Genomic DNA, 21,097 nt, shown 5'->3' on the forward strand with positions numbered 1-21,097 from the left:
TGGAGTGGATCATCTCGTTCCTCGCCGAAAGAACCCAGGGATTCCGCCTCCCTCATTCAGATGAGAGGCCACCGAAGTCATCTGCGGCATACCACAAGGATTCTCCCTCAGCCCCACCCTCTTCAATGTATACATGAGCCCCCTCGCAGCCATCGCACGCCAACACAACCTCAACATCATCTCCTACGCCGACGACACCCAGTTCATCCTCTCCCTCACCAACGACCCAGCCTCCGCCAGAACCAGCCTACACGAAGGGATGAAAGACGTCGCCGAGTGGATGAAGACCAGCCGCCTGAAACTGAACTCAGATAAGACGGAAGTCCTCATCCTGGGATCATCGCCCTCCGCCTGGGATGACTCCTGGTGGCCCCCTGCCCAGGGCAGCGCACCCAAACCAACGGACCACGCACGTAACCTGGGCTTCATTCTGGACTCCTCCCTCTCGATGACCAGACAAGTCAACGCCGTCTCATCATCATGCTTCAACACCCTGCGCATGCTCCGAAAGATCTTCCCATGGATCCCCACTGAAACCAGGAAGACGGTCACCCAGGCACTCGTCACCAGCCGGCTGGACTACGGGAACACCCTCTACACCGGCACCACAGCCAAACTGCAAAAAAGACTCAAACGCATCCAGAACACCTCCGCCCGACTCATCCTGGACATCCCCCGACACAGCCACATCTCCGGCCACCTGAGAGACCTGCACTGGCTCCCCATCAGCAAGAGGATCACGTTCAGACTCCTCACCCACGCACACAAGGCCCTCCACGACCTGGGCCCCAAGTACCTCAACGACCGCCTGACCTTCTACACGCCCACCCGCCAGCTATGGTCGACCAACCACGCCCTCGCATCCGCCGAGCCACCGCCGGTGGAAGATCCTTCTCCTACCTGGCAGCCAAGACATGGAACTCCCTCCCCATCCACCTCCGGCAAACCCAGGACCATCTCTCCTTCAGGAAGCAACTCAAGACCTGGCTCTTCAAGCAGTGACGGTCCCCCATCCCCCAGCGCCTTGAGACCCTTCCGGGTGAGTAGTGCGCTATACAAATGCCATGATTGATTGATTGATTGATTGATGCCAGGGGTGTTGCAGTGTTGATACATAAACAGGTGCCGTTCCGGGAGGAGGAGGTCTGTCGAGATGCAGAGGGGCGCTATTTATTGGTTAAGGGTTGTATGCTAAAGCACGCGGTGTTGTTTGTCAATATTTATGCGCCAAATGTTGATGACCCCGACTTTTTTGACACTTTGACAACGCATGGGGGCAGACCACATATACATGGGGATGTTAATTTACTACTCGATCTGGAGTGAGATAGTACAGTACGCACAACCGCCACAAAGCCCAGGGCAAGATTTGCGCTGTTGGACACTATAGAACAGTTTGGGCTAGTGGTCGCATGGAGATACCACTGTAAAGAGCCTGAGGGGTTTACACACTACTCTGCACCTCACAACACCTGGACACACTTGGATTATTGGTACCTTTCCCTGGGGTGGCAAAATTATTAGCCAAGTTCCGGGAGATGGTGGTGCCCGAGGCATCAATGAGACCCAGGAGGGGCTCTGTGCGCCCCTCCCTCCTTAGAAATGAAGCACTTTTTAAATACAAAATTAGTGGGTTTCGTGGATCAAGCGCAATTCCAGCATAACATTTTAAACAAAATGCTTTAGGGTCCTGTGGGACCCCCCAACAGGTCTCGGGGATCAGGGTGTTTCTGCTCTGCTCCCTTTACTTTAAAAAAAAAAAAAATTCTGTGACCAAGTGTTCAACTGAGTCACAAGATGGCTGCCAACACTTCCTGGTTGAAGTGTTGGCAACCAATGAGATCTCAGCACGAGATCGGGACGAGTAGCGCATGCTCTGCGTCCCCTAGATATACACATTTTTTCCATAATATTTCGAGAACTACTGAACAGATTTACACCAATGAACAAGAAGCAGCTATTTTTCTGCCAAATTTGGTGTAATTCCGTTCAGCAGTTCAGGCTGTACACTTGTCTAAAGTTCCTATGGTAATTAACAGAGGTAAAGGCATTTTGTTTTTGGACCCCCCCCTTTTTTTCAGCCCACGCTTGACGGATCACCCCAAAACTTTCAAAACAGCAGCTGAAGTGAGGATTCATTAAATTACGCCAAAGTTATTGGCAAATAAAAAAGCACCCTTCCTATGGAAACTATATATATATTCACTGAAAAAAACATAGGTTTCAGGGACGTTATAGTTAGGAAGGTTTTTTAAATGCTAATTTTTAACTATAATATCCCTGAAACCGATGTTTTTTCAGTGACTTTCAAAGGTTTTTTAAATGATAATTTCTAACTATAATGACCCTGAAACCTATGGTTTTTGCAGTGAATTTCAAAGGTTTTTTAAATGCTAATTTCTAACTATAACGACCGTGAAACCTATGTTTTTGTCAGTGAATTCCAAAGGTTTTTAAATGCTCATTTCTAACTATACCTACATAGGTAGGAAATATGCAGAAAGAGACAGAAAGGCACAATAAAAGCAAGAGAAATTCAGAAAGAGGCAACAGAAATCCAGGAAGACAAAGAAAGGTACAGAAAGAAGCAAGAGATGTGTAGAGAGAACCAACAGAGGTGCAGAAAGAGGCCTTGTTGCAAAGTCATCCTGTGCCCCCAACTTTTTGCTGATGGGCACTGGTGGTAACTGACAATGACTAACCAGGCCTAGAGCCAGTGCAATGCTAAAAGATGCTTAGAATACAGTGAAACCACCTACACAGCCCAGGGTACACTATGCTTTGAGGTACCCCTGTGATTTGCATAACCTCCCCTGTAAGACCCTAGAGCATAATAGGACAGAGGGATTTAAACTACCTCTAAGTCAGAGGTGCAAAAAGATGCTTCTTTAACTAGTAGTCACATTTGCTGTGTGGTAGAAAAAGGGTGCTGGGACTCCAACCAGCACTCGGGAATTCCGCTGCATAGGATTTACAGGAGGTACCAAGAGGGCTTCTTGGCCCCTGAAGTCCCTCAGGAGTGAAGTGGACTTCATCCCCCATCCCGTAGTCTGCTAGGAGGCTCGTTTGCAGAGTGATGGAGAAAGGGGGCGTGGCCTCTGAAGACCTCCTAGCAATCCCACTGAGTGGGACATACTGGAGGTAACAGGAGGGGTTCATGGCTCCAAGGACGTCCTTGGGAGCCAACTACCCCACCTATCACCTCCAGTGAGTTCCGCACATCAGGATTGCCCAGATCTGATAGCAGACCATGCCCCCTGTGTTCACAACTTTGCGAACGCACCTCCTGGCACGCTCTTGGTTGGAGGATGAGGTGCCCTTTGCTCCAGGAGGTCCTTGAGGTTCAACTAGCCCTCCTGTAACCTCCAGCTGGATTTATGAGAGGTGGCCACAGGCTTCTCCCCCTTTCTCCACCACTCTGCAACCGCCCCGCCTGGTGCACTGCTGCTTGGAGGATGAAGTTTACTTTACTTCTGAGCCCGTAAAGAGGCAAGGGGACCTCATCACCCCACCAGCATTGTGCCCGGGCCCAGCTTTTTTCAAATAAAAAAAGAATTCAGGAAGGGACAGCGTGGGTCCCTTCCCTGGGTCAATGTTGGCCCTGGGGACCCCATCCCCTGAGGTCTGCCCTCAATTTCCCAGGGCATGGCCACTTCCTCTATTTTTTTTTTAATGGGTAGAGGGGCAGGTGCGACCCCCATACCCGGGTCATTTTCAGGCCTCGGACCCTATATAATGGTGTATTAATGGTGTATTCCAGGTACTGTGGTCCGAGCACTACAGTTAAAGACATTTGGGAAATAGCGCAGTGATGGGACACAGTTATGATGAAAATACATTATTTTCAAGGAATTTTCGTGATGAATTCAAAGGGTACTTACCAACACTGCAGAACAGAAAAGCAAATTACATTTATGTTTGACCACCTACTGCCACTTTAAATCGAACTGGTGGACATTGGTCCATCTTCAATGTTTGGAGCTACTTTTTAAAAATGGTAACGAACCCATCCATAGAAATGTTGCATATGATTAAGCCTCGAGGGAGGCGAAAAGCATTATACTTGAATTGTCTCCAATGAAGAAAGGTAACAGCACATTTGGAGGGGCCTGTCTCGAGTGAAGGAAGTGTAGCTTGTGTTTTGTGGAATTTGTGAAGCTGTCTTTCACACCAATGATGGGCCAGACCCGCTAGGCTGAGGCGCTTTGTTTGTCAGTTCTTTGTTCGTGGATTGCATCCAATTTAGAAGCGCCCGCCGGCTGTAATAAATGGATTGTCAACGAAGGAATGATGGAAGGGCCACGTTGAGAGGCCTGTCTCGACTTGGGAGATGAACGTGGATACAGCCAGGGTTTGCTTAGGGGATTCCCCGTGCACTTCGTTCTGATGAGTGTTTTTGGGAGGACAAAATAGAAGGAAACAAAAACTGGGTGGTAGCGGAATTGGCTTTGAGAGATGCTGCAACCGGTTAAATATAAGCCACAAAATGGAACTGTTCCTGGTAAAGGCAATTTACCAGGAACATATATATATATATATATATATATATATATATATATATATATATATATATATATATATATATATATATATATATATATATATATATACATATCCAACAAACACCCCTCCGATGAGAAAGGTAAGAGGCCACTCGGGGAAACCTTGGAAGCCGTTTATTTAGACAGTGCAAGCATATTGCATTTCGGCTGAAATAGCCTTCCTCAGATGCTACTGCTGCTGCGATAGAACTCCATCCACACCTTTAAGTTTCCTGCGTTGATCCCATTGGAAGGGATATTGCATCCCCAGGTCACATGCTTGTACACCCCAAGTAGTCAGAATTTCACTGCAGTTCCGAGAAAGCACCGCTCTCTGTTGAGTATTCCGTGGGGAAGGCAAAGAAAAACAAAACCCAAATGGATTTCCACTGTTCAGGGCAAAGGCGCGGCATATCCACATGGAGTGTCCCGGTTAGTAATGATGTCCACAGTCTTCCTTGGGTCCCCTTGACGCTCACGCCCCCTGGGCAGCTGTCGATGTTGCAGTGAAATCGGTTCCTCGTATAGTTACGAGCTGCACCTGGCAGCATCCCTGGCTTTTGCTTGCACTTGAGGTGGGCAGGAGATATTCCAATCCCTTGGGGAAAAAGAAAGCTATGACAGCTGGTGCCAGTATTTCTCCTGCCACTTGGAAGAGCGGGGCCTCTTGCACGCCTCTGGCTAATATATATATATATATATATATATATATATATATATATATATATATATATATATATATATATATATATATATATATATATATATATATAAATATATATATATATATATATATATATTGCCTACTGGTGGTCGCCAGTAGATACTTATAGTTAGGACCTACATTCCATAGGAAATCCACAACATTCTATTTGGAATAACTTTGGCGCTGGTGGACGAATCTTCTCGAATTTCTCCAAGAAAATGGCCTGCTCCGCTCCGCTCCTTCCCTGAAAGTTTGGTGGTGATTCTTGAAGTGGGGGCTGAGAAAATGGGGGGCCCAAAACGTGTTTTCCCCATGCAATTTTCCATAGGGACCTTTAGCCAGGGCTACAGCCCGGACGACTGAACGGAATTACACCAAATTTGGCAGAGGGGTAGGTTTCGGTTTGCAGATTGTGCTTTTTATAAATGGTGTAATTCTGTTCAGTAGTTCCTGAGAAAATCAAAAGTAAAATCATAGCGATATCTAGAGACGAAGCACTGCAGCCATCTTGTGCCTCGGTAGCACTGAGTCAGAAGAATACAGTAAAACAAAGTTGAAAAATAAGGTAAGGGGGCAGGGTAGAAACATATTGACCCTCTAGGCCTGCTCAGGGGGTCCCACATGGATCTTTAGATCTTTGGATTTTTTTTTATTAAAAACATCGTGGGGTACACGTATGGTACTCATACGCAAACTAGAAGCCCGTTTTATTCTTAATTAGCTCCCGGGGGGCCAAATTTCGGGGGTAATTTTTTTTATAATAGGGGGTTTGAAAGCGTCCAACAGGAACAAAAGAATGAAAAAAATAATAATAATGTTGAGGACAGCGATGCTCCTGCTTCCTGCGTTTTATCAGGTCAATAGACTGTTCCCCATAGCACAAAAGTTTATTGCAATAAATGCATAGAATTTAAATTTTAGCAAAATCAGAATCAATTTGTGGGTGTGGACTGCTTGCTGAAAATGCCGTGTTGCAGCTCGAGCAAAGTTGTTGGGGTGTAAGTTCTTCATGTGTCGCTCCATATTTGCTGTGCCAAAGGAGTATTTTTTAGATGTATCACCCCTTGAAAGAGTTGTTTGGCAAATTTTACAGGTTACTTTTGGAGCATTAACTTTTTTTGCCCTTCTGGAAAAGTAAAAAACTTCTAAATTAGAGCTTCTTTCCTGTTCTTTGGAGATTCTTCAGGAATTAATTATTCCTCTGAAGAATGACTGGAAGATGAGTCCATTGCTGTTATTATGGTAAACTTTGTTCTTTTTGACAAGGTTCTCAGAAGAGATGCTTCTTCTTAGAAAGTCAAAGTAGAGTGATTATAATGAGATGGAAGTTTCAACAGTTGTAATAGGAAGTGTTATGAACCAATCAAATGTCTTCTTTTAAAGTCACATGGCTTTGCGTACGCTTATGCTGTGCTTACCATGCTCTTACGATGTGAGTACGCATGACGTTCCACCGCAATTTGTGTAATTACTTTTAAAAGTAATATAGGATTATTGAAACTTTAAAAAAAATGATTTCATAATTATCCTAGATAATGTCTTCTGTTAGTATGGTCCTTAAATACATAAATATATGTTTTTAAACAATTAAAAACATTTGCATCTTTTGAGTACGGGGCGCCGTACATGACGTCACACGGAAGCTTTGATGCGACGCGTAACGTGAAAGAATATTCATAGCGTATGCTGAGAATGATTAACAGTACAAACTATGGTGCGATCACTCTCTCACTGTCAAATCAGAGCACAGAGTGCGCTATGAGAATGGTTAGAAGTGGTCACTCATTGGAGATCCGATTCAGCTGTGTGGCTTATCCACGGTATCATAACGATACTTTTTAGCCTGTTTAAGTTTGACGTTTGCATGAAATACTATGCTATAGGCAGATATGGATCTTTAGCCAGCGCTTATCTCCATGAAGTTTGGTTATTACCATTTACATATAGGTGCCTGAGGGAGGGAAAAGAAGTCTATCTGAATGGCGAGGATTGCACAATAGCACCAAATCACTCCTTAATTTGTAGACACATACAATTGCATGGCTCTTGTAATGAAGATGTGCCTAATTTGGACTGAGTTTTGAAAGGCACTCCGACACCTGCTATCATACCAACGTTCAGTTTACTGGAAACAGGAGTTATTTACTTTGAAATAATGCAGATTGTTGTGCGATGTTAGCAGGCATCGCTTACATGATTACGGTAACTGAGCGTGTGGTTTGCTATAAAAAACTTGTGTTTACCCCTCTGCATGGGAAGCTGGATGTTTCCATCTGGCAGTCGATTCGTACCTTGAAAGCAGAGTCAACCAAATGAGTCGTATAAGAGTGCTATTGTCTCAAAAAGAGGTCGCTCTTACATCTACTAGAGTAACATTTGTCCTTCATGTAGGAAACACCCGCACAGAAGTGCATGCTTTATAAAATACAGACGAGCTCCTGAATTTTGGGGTGTTAATTTAGAGTATCTTTAATGCGTCCATGACTACGGGGTTACCTTACTTTTTTAAAGTTAGAAGCAGTGGCCTTGTGACTTCTTTTCAAACTATATTTAGTGTCTTTTCGGGATTTTTTCATTCGATTTTTTCCAGCATCTTTGGTGGATTCCGCTTAATACTCGCACTAGTTGCCGGTGTGCTTTTATTATTTGGTTTACTTAAATATGGATGCACATCCTGCAGCAGACGACAATATGTCCCGGCTGTTGCTGGTCCGCAACCGAATGCTTAGTTATTACGGAGCGCTGCCTCTGGCTACATTGAGTGCAGCTCATGGATTATCGTTTCGATTCTCCTTTTTCACATGCGTTCAACCTGTCTTCCATTGCCTGAGCTGCGATTTCGACTGGGCCCTGGATTTGTGTCTCTGCTGTACGGTGTCTCCCAACGCGGATTATGACCAGCTGATGAGTCCCTTAGTGGTTCATGACTTGCTCTGTTCTGGCGGCGGGATTATGGCCTTAGCAGCATACATGGAATATTGGGACGTTGGAATGTTTTTGCAGCGGCGCTTGAGTTCTTGGCACGCAGTTACATTGAAGATGACCCGAGTTTTCCTCCGATGGTGATAGAGGCTCTGGTCGTTGAGGAACATGTATGTTCATTCTCACTATTGAATTGGATGGCTGAAATGTTTTCAGATGAAAACAATGACTTCCTGTTGGAGGCTGTTGCTACATACTGTGCTTATACGCTGTTGGAATAAGACTCTTTGATTTTTCTACCTATTCTTTATTATTTAGCTACTATTTTCTATCAAACAGCGAATAATTTTTTTTGCAAATTTGAACTTGACTCTGCTTTTCAGGCTTGGACTCTGCGTTCCTAATTTGCCTACGTTTATATCACGTGCTTCGATCGAGGGAGGGTGTTGTGGGCTGAGCCTTGCACTCACACCGTGTTAAGTTATCATGGGTTTATTAGAAGCTTAAACACCATTTTTCCTTTCCTGCTCTGCTTTGCACACAATACGCACTTGTGATATTGTTTAGAGAAGGCTGAGTATTTTGCTTTACATGAGAATAATTTGGTATGCTACATTTGTAGACTGCCTCGCTAGTTTAGTGTGTATAGTGAGAGCATGGAACATCAAGGTTATCTTGAATACTGTGTCTGTTATTCAGAATGATCCTCGCACGTTCGAGCCATAACACATATGCAGCTGTGGCCACCTCTGATACTGGTGCGTTTAATAATGCATTGTGAAGGCATAATTACACACTGCTGGAGAACATTCGTATCCTGACAGTTTGTGCAGAACTCAATGTGATCCACTACTGCTGAGTACCAGAGGTATGGGTCTGCCCATGTAATCCTAAGAGACCATCTGTAGTTATAAACTAACCTGCTAGGTAGGGAGGGTGAAATGTAGGTATATTTTAAATTTGTTTACCTTTGGCATTATAGGATGCTTTTTCCCTTTGTATTTTATGGAATAGTAACAATGCTGACAACCTTGTTTCTGATAATATGTTTGGTTGTATTATCTAAGGTACTAAGATTGCGAGAGGCACACTACAGGTATCTTCCCTCCGGGCTAATAGGCGTGACTCGTTGCCTCACTCTTGACTAATGTGCCCGACGCGTTTCGGGGGAACCACCCCCTTCCTCATGGGCTGCAACGAAAGGCACACGAAGTTTGCATCATCCTATATAGGAAAATCAAATGCTTTCAATGACTTTACAGTGGGAACCCACTTGGGGGTGATGTTGAAGGCTCCCTTTCAACTCGAGTTTTCAATCAAGCGACTCCAGTTCCCAGCATCCATTATATATTTTGCATAACAGCGCAAACCCACTTAGGGCAAAAGAAATCACCTGCATGCTAGAATAGAAATAAAAGAGGGCCTGTTCCACTGGTAAAGAAAAGCAGCCTCTGATGAGATGCGGAAGGCATCGAAACGCGTCAGGCACAACAGGTAATTGAGGCACAACGCTGGAGAGAATGACATACAGATCGGATGGTGGATTCCAAGCCATGTGACCTCCCGAATGCTCCAGGGCACTTTGTGGCAACATATATATATATATATATATATATATATATATATATATATATATATATATCCAAAAATAGCAGGATGCCCAAAGTGAAGAGGCCACAGGAAGTTGAATTTTGCTCACGAAATTTAATGGCAGCTTGCAAGCAGGCAAAAGGACAGCAAATCACATCAGTGAAAGATAGTCGCCAGACGCGTTTCAGGAAGTTCATTTTCCCTTCTTCAGTGGCTTGTGAAACAAAAGGGGGCAGGAAGCACCGTTCTTATGCACACCTCAATTGCAAACACCTGCCATGGTGGGCGTGGCCATATGCACAGCCTTCTGGGTGTTGTAGTGCGCAAAAATTGTTCCCCAGTGGGCGTGCTGTTCCAGTCCCCAAAATTAACACCAAATGATTCCCAAGTGGGTGGATGCACTCGCCGTCAATTGAACTTCCTGAAACGCGTCTGGCGACTATCTTTCACTGATGTGATTTGCTGTCCTTTTGCCTGCTTGCAAGCTGCCATTAAATTTCGTGAGCAAAATTCAACTTCCTGTGGCCTCTTCACTTTGGGCATCCTGCTATTTTTGGATTTAAATCGGCCGGTCCCGGTCGAGAAGAGGCCCATCGCCGGTGTGCGGATCCCGAGCTTGCACTATGAGGTGTAAGACGAACAGGGAGGAAGGAGATCTGGCACCTTGCAGGGTGGTGCCCGATCGCTCCAGAATGTCAGCTACAAAGCGGGGCAGACAATTGACGGCGAGTGCATCCACCCACTTGGGAATCATTTGGTGTTAATTTTGGGGACTGGAACAGCACGCCCACTGGGGAACAATTTTTGCGCACTACAACACCCAGAAGGCTGTGCATATGGCCACGCCCACCATGGCAGGTGTTTGCAATTGAGGTGTGCATAAGAACGGTGCTTCCTGCCCCCTTTTGTTTCACAAGCCACTGAAGAAGGGAAAATGAACTTCCTGAAACGCGTCTGGCGACTATCTTTCACTGATGTGATTTGCTGTCCTTTTGCCTGCTTGCAAGCTGCCATTAAATTTCGTGAGCAAAATTCAACTTCCTGTGGCCTCTTCACTTTGGGCATCCTGCTATTTTTGGATATATATATATATATATATATATATATATATATATACGCTGAAAAAAACATAGGTTTTAGGCATGTTATAGTTATGAATTAGCATTTAAAATACCTTGCAAATTCATTGAAAAAACCATAGGTTTCACACATGTTATAGTTAGGAATTAGCATCTAGAAAACCTTACAAATTCACAGAAAAAAACATAGGTTTCACACATGTTCTAGTTAGCTGGACATTTCACTCATACAAAACCATTGAAATTCCCCCGTTATAGTTAGTTCAGCGAACTATATCTCGCCCGCCCGCAATGCACTGCTGATGACGTCACATATTATCCCACTCATGACATGGTCAGTGACATCACTCATGACATCTCAATTTTTATTTTATTTTTTTGGGGAAAAACAAGTGGAACAGAGGGCAGAAGGCACAAAAAACGAGGGAAAAACGAGTGGCACAGAGGGCAGAAAGGCACAAAAACGAGTAAAACAGAGGGCAGAAAGGCACAGAAAACGAGTGGAGCAGAGGGCAGAAGGGCAAAAAAACGAGGGAAAAACGAGTGGCACAGAGGGCAGAAAGGCACAGAAAATGAGTGGAACAGAGGGCAGAAGGGCACAAAAACGAGAGAAAAACGAGTGGAACAGAGGGCAGAAAGGCATAAAAAACGAGTGGGACAGAGGGCAGAAAGGCACACAGACGAGTGGAATAAAGGGCAGATGGGCACAAAAAATGAGGGAAAAACGAGTGGAACAAAGGGCCGAAAGGCACAAAAAACTAGTGGAACAGAGGGCAGAAAGGCACACAAAACGAGAGAAAAACGAGTGGAACAGAAGGCAAAAGGGGCACAAAAATGAGTGAAAAACAAGTGGCACAGAGGGCAGACGGGCACAAAAAATGAGTGGAACAGAGGACAGAAAGGCACATAAAACGAGTGGAACAGAGGGCAGAAAGGCACAAAAAATGAGGGAAAAACAAGTGGAACAGAAGGCAAAAGGGGCACAAAAACGAGGGAAAACGAGTGACACAGAGGGCAGACGGGCACAAAAGACAAGTGGCATAGAGGCAAAATACAGAATACAGAAATATAGTGGCAGCTCAGAACAGAAGGCAGAACGGGCAGAGAGGCATGGGGGCAGCGAGGGGAACAAAAGGGAAAACTGGGCAGAGACATTGGGCAGCGAGGGGTACAGAAGGAAAGACCGGGCAGAGAGAGCACGGGGACAGTGAGGGGAACAGAGGGAAGAAAAAGGGGCACGGACCACGTACAGGCAGCAGGGGAAGACAGACAATAGCAGTCACAGACACAACAATGAAAATACAGGCAATACAATAAAAGCAATAAAGGGTTGAAAGGCACATGTGTATAGGTTACCATTACTTGGCAGGCAGGTAAAAATAGATGCAGCCAGGATCAGGATTTTCGTGCTGCTGTCTGATTTCTCACTTTCCACAAGCCTTTGGGTGAATTATGTGCGCTGTCAAGCTTTCATATTCAGACATATCAAGCTCTTATTCTGTGTAGCCTTTGCAGTTTGTTGTTGGCAAGGGACGGGGCAGTGGGCATCCTAACAGGAGAGGGTCATGTCAGGTGCCACGCGAGGCCTCTCTGAAATATGACTTAACTGCTCTGCTCACCCTTTGGTGGTAAAATGTTGTTTTGCTGTCTGTGACTAAAGATTATGTTTAACATGGGTTTATGGTAATTGGCATAGCATTGTTCCATGATCTCGATGAAACAATACGCCTCCTGTGCAGATACCTTCCTACCATCTCTTGCACTTCCATTATGAATTCCTAATACAGACCTTGAATTTACTCTGTACACTGGACTCATCACTTTGTGCACTATCTTGTTAGCATTTTCACAATATTCGTTGCTCCTTGGGGCATGTCTTTATTATATAATGCTTCATAATTGTATAATATTTTAGACCTTCTTAAACTGTGAATAGGTAAAAATTCTAATAATTCACGATCATTCAACCTGTTGCTGTAAGGAAGGGTCACCACTCCAAGGCTCTGGAATGAGAATGTAGAGGTGCTGCTATGGCTGAGAGCAGGAGACTTGTACCACTAAATAATACACTGCTGTATGCATACATGTCCATGCCAATAGACCCAATTCAGGCTGTCTCCCTCTTGAAATTTCCTCTGCTTCAAAAGGCGTTTTTAAAAAGAAATGTAAATTGTACAAATTGCTTGGGGGTCCCCGGCTTCCAGTAATGATTGAGTAGAGGACCTCAGGAGTAAAAAGTTTGGGAACCACTGATCTACAGCATACTCGGATGATCCTGGAACTCGTATGACGCTGGAAATACTGGAATACATAACAGCTTGGCACACAACATCTTTACTTTCAATGGTGCAGTGTATTTACATGAGTAGGGAACTGCTATAGGGCCATCAATTGCAGTTTGTGAGAAGGGTATTGCCTAGTCGAATGCCAGTCAGGACAAACTAAAGCATGATTTTTTTTTAAAAACATATTTAATTGGTTTTATATCCACATCCTACAGCATTCAGTATTCCTTTCCGTCATCAGTGCTGACTATAATGCCCTTCTCCTCCCCCTGTATCCTCGGGATCACTCAATAGCATCTCCATGTTATACCATAGTGCATAAATGATCTAACCATATCCTCCAATGGATTCAAGATACATATAATAACTCACACAATAAAACTTACCCAAACTAAAGCATGATGTTCACTGTACAAGATTCATAGATTAACTTTTTCTCTTCTGGGATGTGATGAAGCAACTTAGGAATGCTTTATTCATTAATTAAAAGACAATCAATGTGACATCAAACTGACCAACACTACAAGGAGCAGAAAGATTGATTACCTTGATGTCACACTTTACCTAAAAGATGGGGAACTATGCAGAAAAATTCCAAGGAAATCAACTGCAAGTAATAGCATCCTGCATGTGAACATGGTCCACACCAAATCTTTTCAATACAGCACCCCGTATGGGGAAACGCTACAACCACATAGTATTTGCACTATGGAAGATATCTTTAGCCAAGAGATTAAGTACATGATGGAGTAGCTCTGAACAAGAGGATACCCAAAAACAATCTTGGAGCAAGATATATACATGTTTTATTGATCAGTATTAGTAATTATTCATCACATTCCTCCAATCTCCCACAGATTGTAAGAAACATCCTATGCTTCAGGTGAGCAGGATATATTGGAAGGGACATGTGGTTTAAATAGCCAGCCAAACTGGGAAATAGTTAAAGGTCTAAAGTGGAAAAAAGTATATTAATGAAAAGCTGGCTTTAATGGTAGGCACATAAATAGATGTAAGGGCTCACCTCAAATGGTAGGGACTGTGAAGAGGAAAACCATGTTTTAAAGTGAAGTAATAAAGTTTACTATTTAGTAATCCTAACACTACTAGTCATAGATTAAAACCAATTTTTGTGCTACAGTTTACTTTCCCTTTTCAATTTGCACTCATGGAAAAAAGTAAGTGACCATACCAGATAACTGTTCTTGGTAGCTGGAATCCACAGAAAGAAAAAGCTGCATCGCTGGTTTCAGCTGTATGTCCATTTGAATTTGCAATGTGGACTGAACGGTGATGTAGTCAGTAGAAGTCTTAAAGATGATGATTTCAGCTTAATAAACAAAATCAAAACAAAGATTTTAGGAAAGAAAACACACCTGTGACATCGAGTTTCCTCCCAACAAAGGGAGGCGCAAGAATATTTGGGTAATAGGAGGAAAATGTTTCATGAGTAGTGAATTTGACACTGTTTCTATTGAACTTTTTTGGCTCAACAGAAACAGGGCATAGGTTTTGTATTTTATGTTGCTTCATTTCAAGTCAAATATTATGCAGCATATTTCCTTATTCAACATTTTTTAGAATGTTATGAGTATACTGAGTGCCTTGCTCATCTTTAGGTGTGCACAAAGTTACTCTTTCAAGTGATTCATGGTATTGCGTATAGCTCTTCTTAATTTTGCTAGCTTTGTGAAGTTTGAAGCAAGCAAAATGATAAAAAGAATCATATGCAGAGATAACAATAGATAGACATATAGATGAGTACCTACCAATAAGTCGTTTTCCATAGAGGAGTGCCATTTGACATAAAACAGACAAGGGAAGCACTTGAGTAGAAATTGATGTATTTGGTGTTTCCAGGAGGGATATTGCAATGCAGTGACCATTACACATGAACAGTGACTAGAAGATTTATTGATATTCATTAGTATCTGCTAGTGGGCTACCACATGGGCTTAGTCGTGATATTGATTGTCACAAACAAGTTGATTGCCTCTCCATATGACAGACTCATATACATAGGTACAAACAAACAGTGTACTGCTTATGGTGCCAGACATGATGTGACAGAGGACAGCAAAAATTATATCAACAATGATATAACTTGTAAAATCACATACCACATCACTGGTGTCATTGCCAATCAGAATGTTATTTCATATGAAGTTGTAAGTGGTACACATCTTGACCCAAATGCCCCCAGAGCCTGAATGGCTCAATAAACTAAGGATATCCAGCTAGGAATCCAGGTAAAGCCTATGACAATGGTTCTTGGTGTAGAGCTTGGCAGAAGGCAGGCATGCAGACATGGAAAGTAGATTTACACTATCAGCTAACATAACTGGAAAACAGAGCTTCATGCATTATAGTTTAATCGGTTTTAAAGTAAAAAGCATACAATGTACATTCATAAAAAATCAATGCCCATTACTGGTTCAGAATCGCAACAATAAAAGGGAAATACATTTCTCTTTAACAATATCCAATCAATGATGTAGCAGAAAAGTTCAAATATATTTATCCCACATATATCGAATGCATTGCAAAAACCCTGCTTTCAACAATATCCAGTGAAGGATATAAGAATACAGTGGAAACTTAAATGATCCTGCCTATATCCATCCTGTGAAACCACAATAATACATCTTTCCAATGTATCCATCATCACACTTGAAACACCTTTCAGAATGCATATACCATGTGGTAAACTGTATCCTGGTAAGTTACAACACGTTATATTTCCAACACATTATGTAGGAGTTTATGGTAATGGAGTTTTGGTTTTGAGGGAAGGGTATGGAGGAGGAATACTAAGATGTTTTTATAGTTCAGTACAAAGGTGAATTAAGGAGTGCTTATTGTTCAGTGAAGGGTAATGTTAAAGGGTAATGGGGTGTTTTTAGTGTCCAGGGGTCAACACTGTTAAGGGATAGATAGTAAGGAGTTTTTTTGGGTTCCGGCATGGGTAGTGCTAAGGAGTAGTAAGACGTTTAGGAGTTCAGGCATGGGTTGTGTTTAGGTGTAGTTTGGATTAATGTATATTGTTTACAGAGAATAATAAGCATCTTGGTCCAGTATTCCCATGGACGTGATCTTTCAACATCATAAACCAAGAGACCGATAACTAAGTTGTTTCTAAATGTCACCAGAACCCAGACAAGGCAATACAGGACAATATTACACATGAAACCTATTACTGTCTTTTTATATTATATGTATATTTTTATGCAGGTAGCTTAGAGAAACAATATCACGAAAAGTACAGTTATCAAGGGTCACTGATTGGAATTGGAATCCTAGACCATCCTGTTGCCACAGGTTTTACTGCATAGTTATGAAAAAAATAATAATATATATATATATATATATTTTTTTTTTTTTTTTTTTTTTTTTTTTTTTTTGAGGCACGGTTTCCAATCACCGCCGTCGCTCCACTGCTTCCCGGGTGCCAGAGACGCCAGCGTTTGGTGAGACGCTTCAATATTGCTGCACGCTTTTCGTATCCCGAAAAAGAAAGGCCGGCACGCTGGTATCCAATTGCAAAATTTTTAATCACCAAACCCCCCTGACCCCTTACAGACGCGTTTCGCCTTCACAGGCTTCGTCAGTGTAACATTACTGTGTGGTAAGAATCACCATTTTAAAGACCTGGGTTATCCACCTGCTTCATCAACATAAACAAAGGACATCTTTTTTTAAATGCATTGTGGTCGCCATTTTGCAGTGTGCAAATAGTATTGCTTTGCTTGCTCTATCATGGTGATTAGTGTAAAAAAGTGCATAGTGCTCAATTTAAAAACAAGTAACATTATTACAATAAATCAATACTTTTTTTACATTCATTCAGTTAGTGCAGTAACTAGGATTGGGATACATTTTGGGTGTTTTTTTTAAATAAAAAACCAATTTTTCCCCCCAAGTCATCCTCTTTGTATTATTTCGCCCTGAATGGGCGTTCAGTTAAACAGTGCAGAATCAACAGTACAAACCCAAAATTACAAGGCATTGGATTGTCAATTACAAGGATGTCAAAAAAGGAAGGAAGTACAGATGTTATTCAGTTCTAATTCTTTGATTATGGTTTCCTTCCCATTACTGACTCCATCATGCTCACAAGTGAACCCAAAGTTCTTCATTGTTGTTCAAACCCCAGGGAGCTATCATTTTTAAATTAATGATGTGTTTTGATTCTAAGATGCGTAGGGCTTTTTCCCTATCACCTCCCCGTTCGTGTTTAACTGAACGCCCATTCAGGGCGAAATAATACAAAGAGGATGACTTGGGGGGAAAAATTGGTTTTTTATTTAAAAAAAACACCCAAAATGTATCCCAATCCTAGTTACTGCACTAACTGAATGAATGTAAAAAAAGTATTGATTTATTGTAATAATGTTACTTGTTTTTAAATTGAGCACTATGCACTTTTTTACACTAATCACCATGATAGAGCAAGCAAAGCAATACTATTTGCACACTGCAAAATGGCGACCACAATGCATTTAAAAAAAGATGTCCTTTGTTTATGTTGATGAAGCAGGTGGATAACCTAGGTCTTTAAAATGGTGATTCTTACCACACAGTAATGTTACACTGACGAAGCCTGTGAAGGCGAAACGCGTCTGTAAGGGGTCAGGGGGGTTTGGTGATTAAAAATTTTGCAATTGGATACCAGCGTGCCGGCCTTTCTTTTTCGGGATACGAAAAGCGTGCAGCAATATATATATATATATATATATAGTTATGAAATATATATACATAGTTATGAAATATATATATATATATATATATACATATATATATATATATTCACTGAAAAAACCATAGGTTATACACCATATATAGTTAGGAATTAGCATTTAAAAAACCTTATTTTACTCACACAAAACCATTGAAATTCCATATATAGTTAGTTGTACTAACTATATATCGCGCACCCGCAATCCACTGCTGATCATGTCACATATTACATCATTCATGACATGGTCAGTGACATCACTGATGACATCACTGATGACATCTCAAATGACATCACTGATGACATCACTGATGACATCTCAAATGACATCACTGATGACATCACTGATGACAACATCCAGTGACTGTATGTTTCTGTAAAGTTAAAATATGTCTTACATATTGAAGAATGAGTGGATGTAGAAGTGTCTGAACAAAGGATTTAGTAGGTGCATGACTGACTGTATGAGTGAGTGATTAAATGTGTCTCACTGAGTGCATGGGTTAGTGACTAAACTGTCTTAATTTGTGCATCATTATGTCTGTTGTTCTGTAAACTGCTGCATGTGTTGATCAGTAGCTATATGATTAACTATATGGGTTATTGATTGGTTGCCCAAGTATTTGTATGGGAGACTGAGAGTGTGTATGGGTGGCTGGGAGGTGTATGACTCTCTGCATAGATGTATGGGTTCAAAAGTGCATGTGGAAACAGCTGTATGGGCGGTTGACTGTGTGCATGACTGTATTGGTGAGTGAATAGATATCTCAGTGCTACATGTCAAAGTAAGTACATATGTAAAATACAGTACATGTGAGAGTTGACATATATAAATAACTGTGCATAAGAGCCAGTGAATGTGTGAGTGGCTGTATGGATCATTTTGAACTTGTATCCAGGATTGTATAAGTGAGTAAATATGTTTTAGTATATGTTTGAATAAGTAAGGTGTGTTTAACTGTATAGTTAAGGAAATGGAGGTGTGATTGATTGTTTGCATGACTGACTAGGTGTGTGTGTAACTTCATGGATGAGTGACAATCTGCGAGTCTGTGTTTACACTGAGTGTATCTAAGGTTATATTAGAGTCTGAAGAGGTTCATCGTATTATCACATGAATGATGTCATCAGTGATGGGATCAGTAATGTCAAATGAGATGTCATCAGTGATGTCATCAGTGATGTCATTTGAGATGTCATCAGTGATGTCATCAGTGATGTCATTTGAGATGTCATCAGTGATGTCATCAGTGATGTCATTTGAGATGTCATCAGTGATGTCATCAGTGATGTCACTGACCATGTCATGAATGATGTAATATGTGACATGATCAGCAGTGGATTGCGGGTGCGCGATATATAGTTAGTACAACTAACTATATATGGAATTTCAATGGTTTTGTGTGAGTAAAATAAGGTTTTTTAAATGCTAATTCCTAACTATATATGGTGTATAACCTATGTTTTTTTCAGTGAATTTTCAAGGTTTTGTAAATGCTAATTCCTAACTATATATGGTCTATAACCTATGGTTTTTTCAGTGAATTTCATTGGTTTTTAAAAAGCTAATATCTATAGCTGTAAAATGTATTCTTCTTTAAATCCAAAAATATATTTTATATGTTTATTAATAATTTTTTTTAAATATTTTTTTTGTTTTGCTCCCGATCCGCGAACCGGGAAGCTTCCCGTTAGCTCAATTTGATGCCGCGACCCGGTCCGCGAACCGGTAAACGGTCCGTTTGCGCAACTGCCACGTTAGAAATCATTATCGTGACGCGTCGCGGAAGCGTGACGTATCACGTTGTCGTGTAATGCGTCTTATTACGCGCCGCGTTAGCGCACCCGGAAGTGCTCCGGGGCGCGGACCGAGGCGCGAAACGCAGCTCCCTGGAAGCGATCCGCGGCGCGTCGCGAAAGCGCGACGTATCGCGTTACCGCGTAATGCGTCTTATGACGTACCGCGTTAGCGCACCCGGAAGTGCTCCGGGGCGCGGACCAAGGCGCGAAGCGCAGCGACCCGGAAGCTATCCGGGGCGCGTTCCGCAGCGCGTAACATAAGCGTGAGAGGTCATGTGACTTGTTAATAACACTTTTCATTGGTTCATTTCACTTTTGGTTTCATAATGTTGTTAGGCTTGGTCATGTGACCTAAAAATAACACTTTTCATTGGTTTAGAACTATATTTTTTTTCTCAAATGATGAAAACCCCTCCTTCTTTTTACCTCATTCTTACTTTCTATTTCCAGAGAGCAAGACCTATTTTTCACAATGGCTTCTTTAATAGCTGCAGCTGGTGCTTCTCAGCAACCACCACCACCACCAAAAGGACCACCACCAACACTGGACTTTGGTAGAGAGGAAGATAATGAGGACGAAGAGGAGGAGGAGGAGGAAGAGCAAGTAAGGCAGTTCCTGCCAGAAACACCAAGGCAGAGCCATATTAAAGAGCACTACATATGGCAATTCTTCAAAATTCCACCTGGACAAAAGAAGGTCAACGCACCCCAGGTGTCTTGTTTGATTTGCAAAAATATACTTTCTCGTGGCAACCCCAACAAGAAATACAGCTTTGGCAATCATACAATGATTCGCCACATGGAGCGATGGCATCCTAATAATCTTTCCCAAGCACAAGTAAGGGATCTTGCTGCCAACCCCCCAGATGTCATCCCCAGCACCAACAGGGGAAAAGCTCATTCGCCGGACCTGAAGGCCGAGAAATAATCCCCAACATTCAAGCTCCTTTTGCACACTACAAAATAGTTTGTATATATTGTGGAGGAACTATTGCTTATGGAGAGAAGAGTATTACTTTGATTAACCGAGCTGGAGAAAATCATAAATGCTACAAGATGAGAAAACAATGAATCCTTTTAATTTTTTTTTGCTCCTGTTGAGACATGTTCTAACCCTGCTTTTTTGTTATTTCCCCCTTACAAAACCCAAAAAAAACACAAAATAGTTTTCAAAAATAAAAAATAAAATAAAAAAATTGTTCAGAAAATTCATTAAAAAAAAGAAAAAAAAGAAAAAGAATAAAAAAAACAGTTCTTTTCAGAACTACCTTCCATTTATAACAAAATTGCCAAAATGTTTATACCCTGTCTTTCTTTTCTCCTCATAGTACGCTCCTCGGACCGCTTCCCGGTGCGCGTACCGGGCGCTACCCACGCAAAAAAAACAAAAACATTTTTTTGTTTTTTTTGCCCCGCGGGGCCCTTTTAAAGCCTCCACA

The 21,097-nt window shown here is 42.1% G+C and overlaps 2 protein-coding genes across 9 annotated transcripts in view; one reads left to right on the forward strand and one right to left on the reverse strand.

Moving 5' to 3' along the window:
• Nucleotides 1-21,097, forward strand: part of LOC144823886 (uncharacterized) — a 1,846,314-nt gene that overhangs the window by 508,031 nt on the left and 1,317,186 nt on the right. The gene's annotated exons all lie outside the window — the stretch shown is intronic.
• Nucleotides 1-21,097, reverse strand: part of LOC144823884 (mucin-5B-like) — a 946,734-nt gene that overhangs the window by 412,146 nt on the left and 513,491 nt on the right. Inside the window, exon 12 of the mRNA XM_078682773.1 lies at nucleotides 14,316-14,453. Coding sequence (XP_078538899.1) covers nucleotides 14,316-14,453 — 138 coding nt within the window. The remainder of the gene's footprint in view (nucleotides 1-14,315; nucleotides 14,454-21,097) is intronic.

Source organism: Lissotriton helveticus, chromosome 3_1 (assembly GCF_964261635.1).
Source record: "Lissotriton helveticus chromosome 3_1, aLisHel1.1, whole genome shotgun sequence".
Lineage (NCBI taxonomy): Eukaryota > Metazoa > Chordata > Amphibia > Caudata > Salamandridae > Lissotriton > Lissotriton helveticus.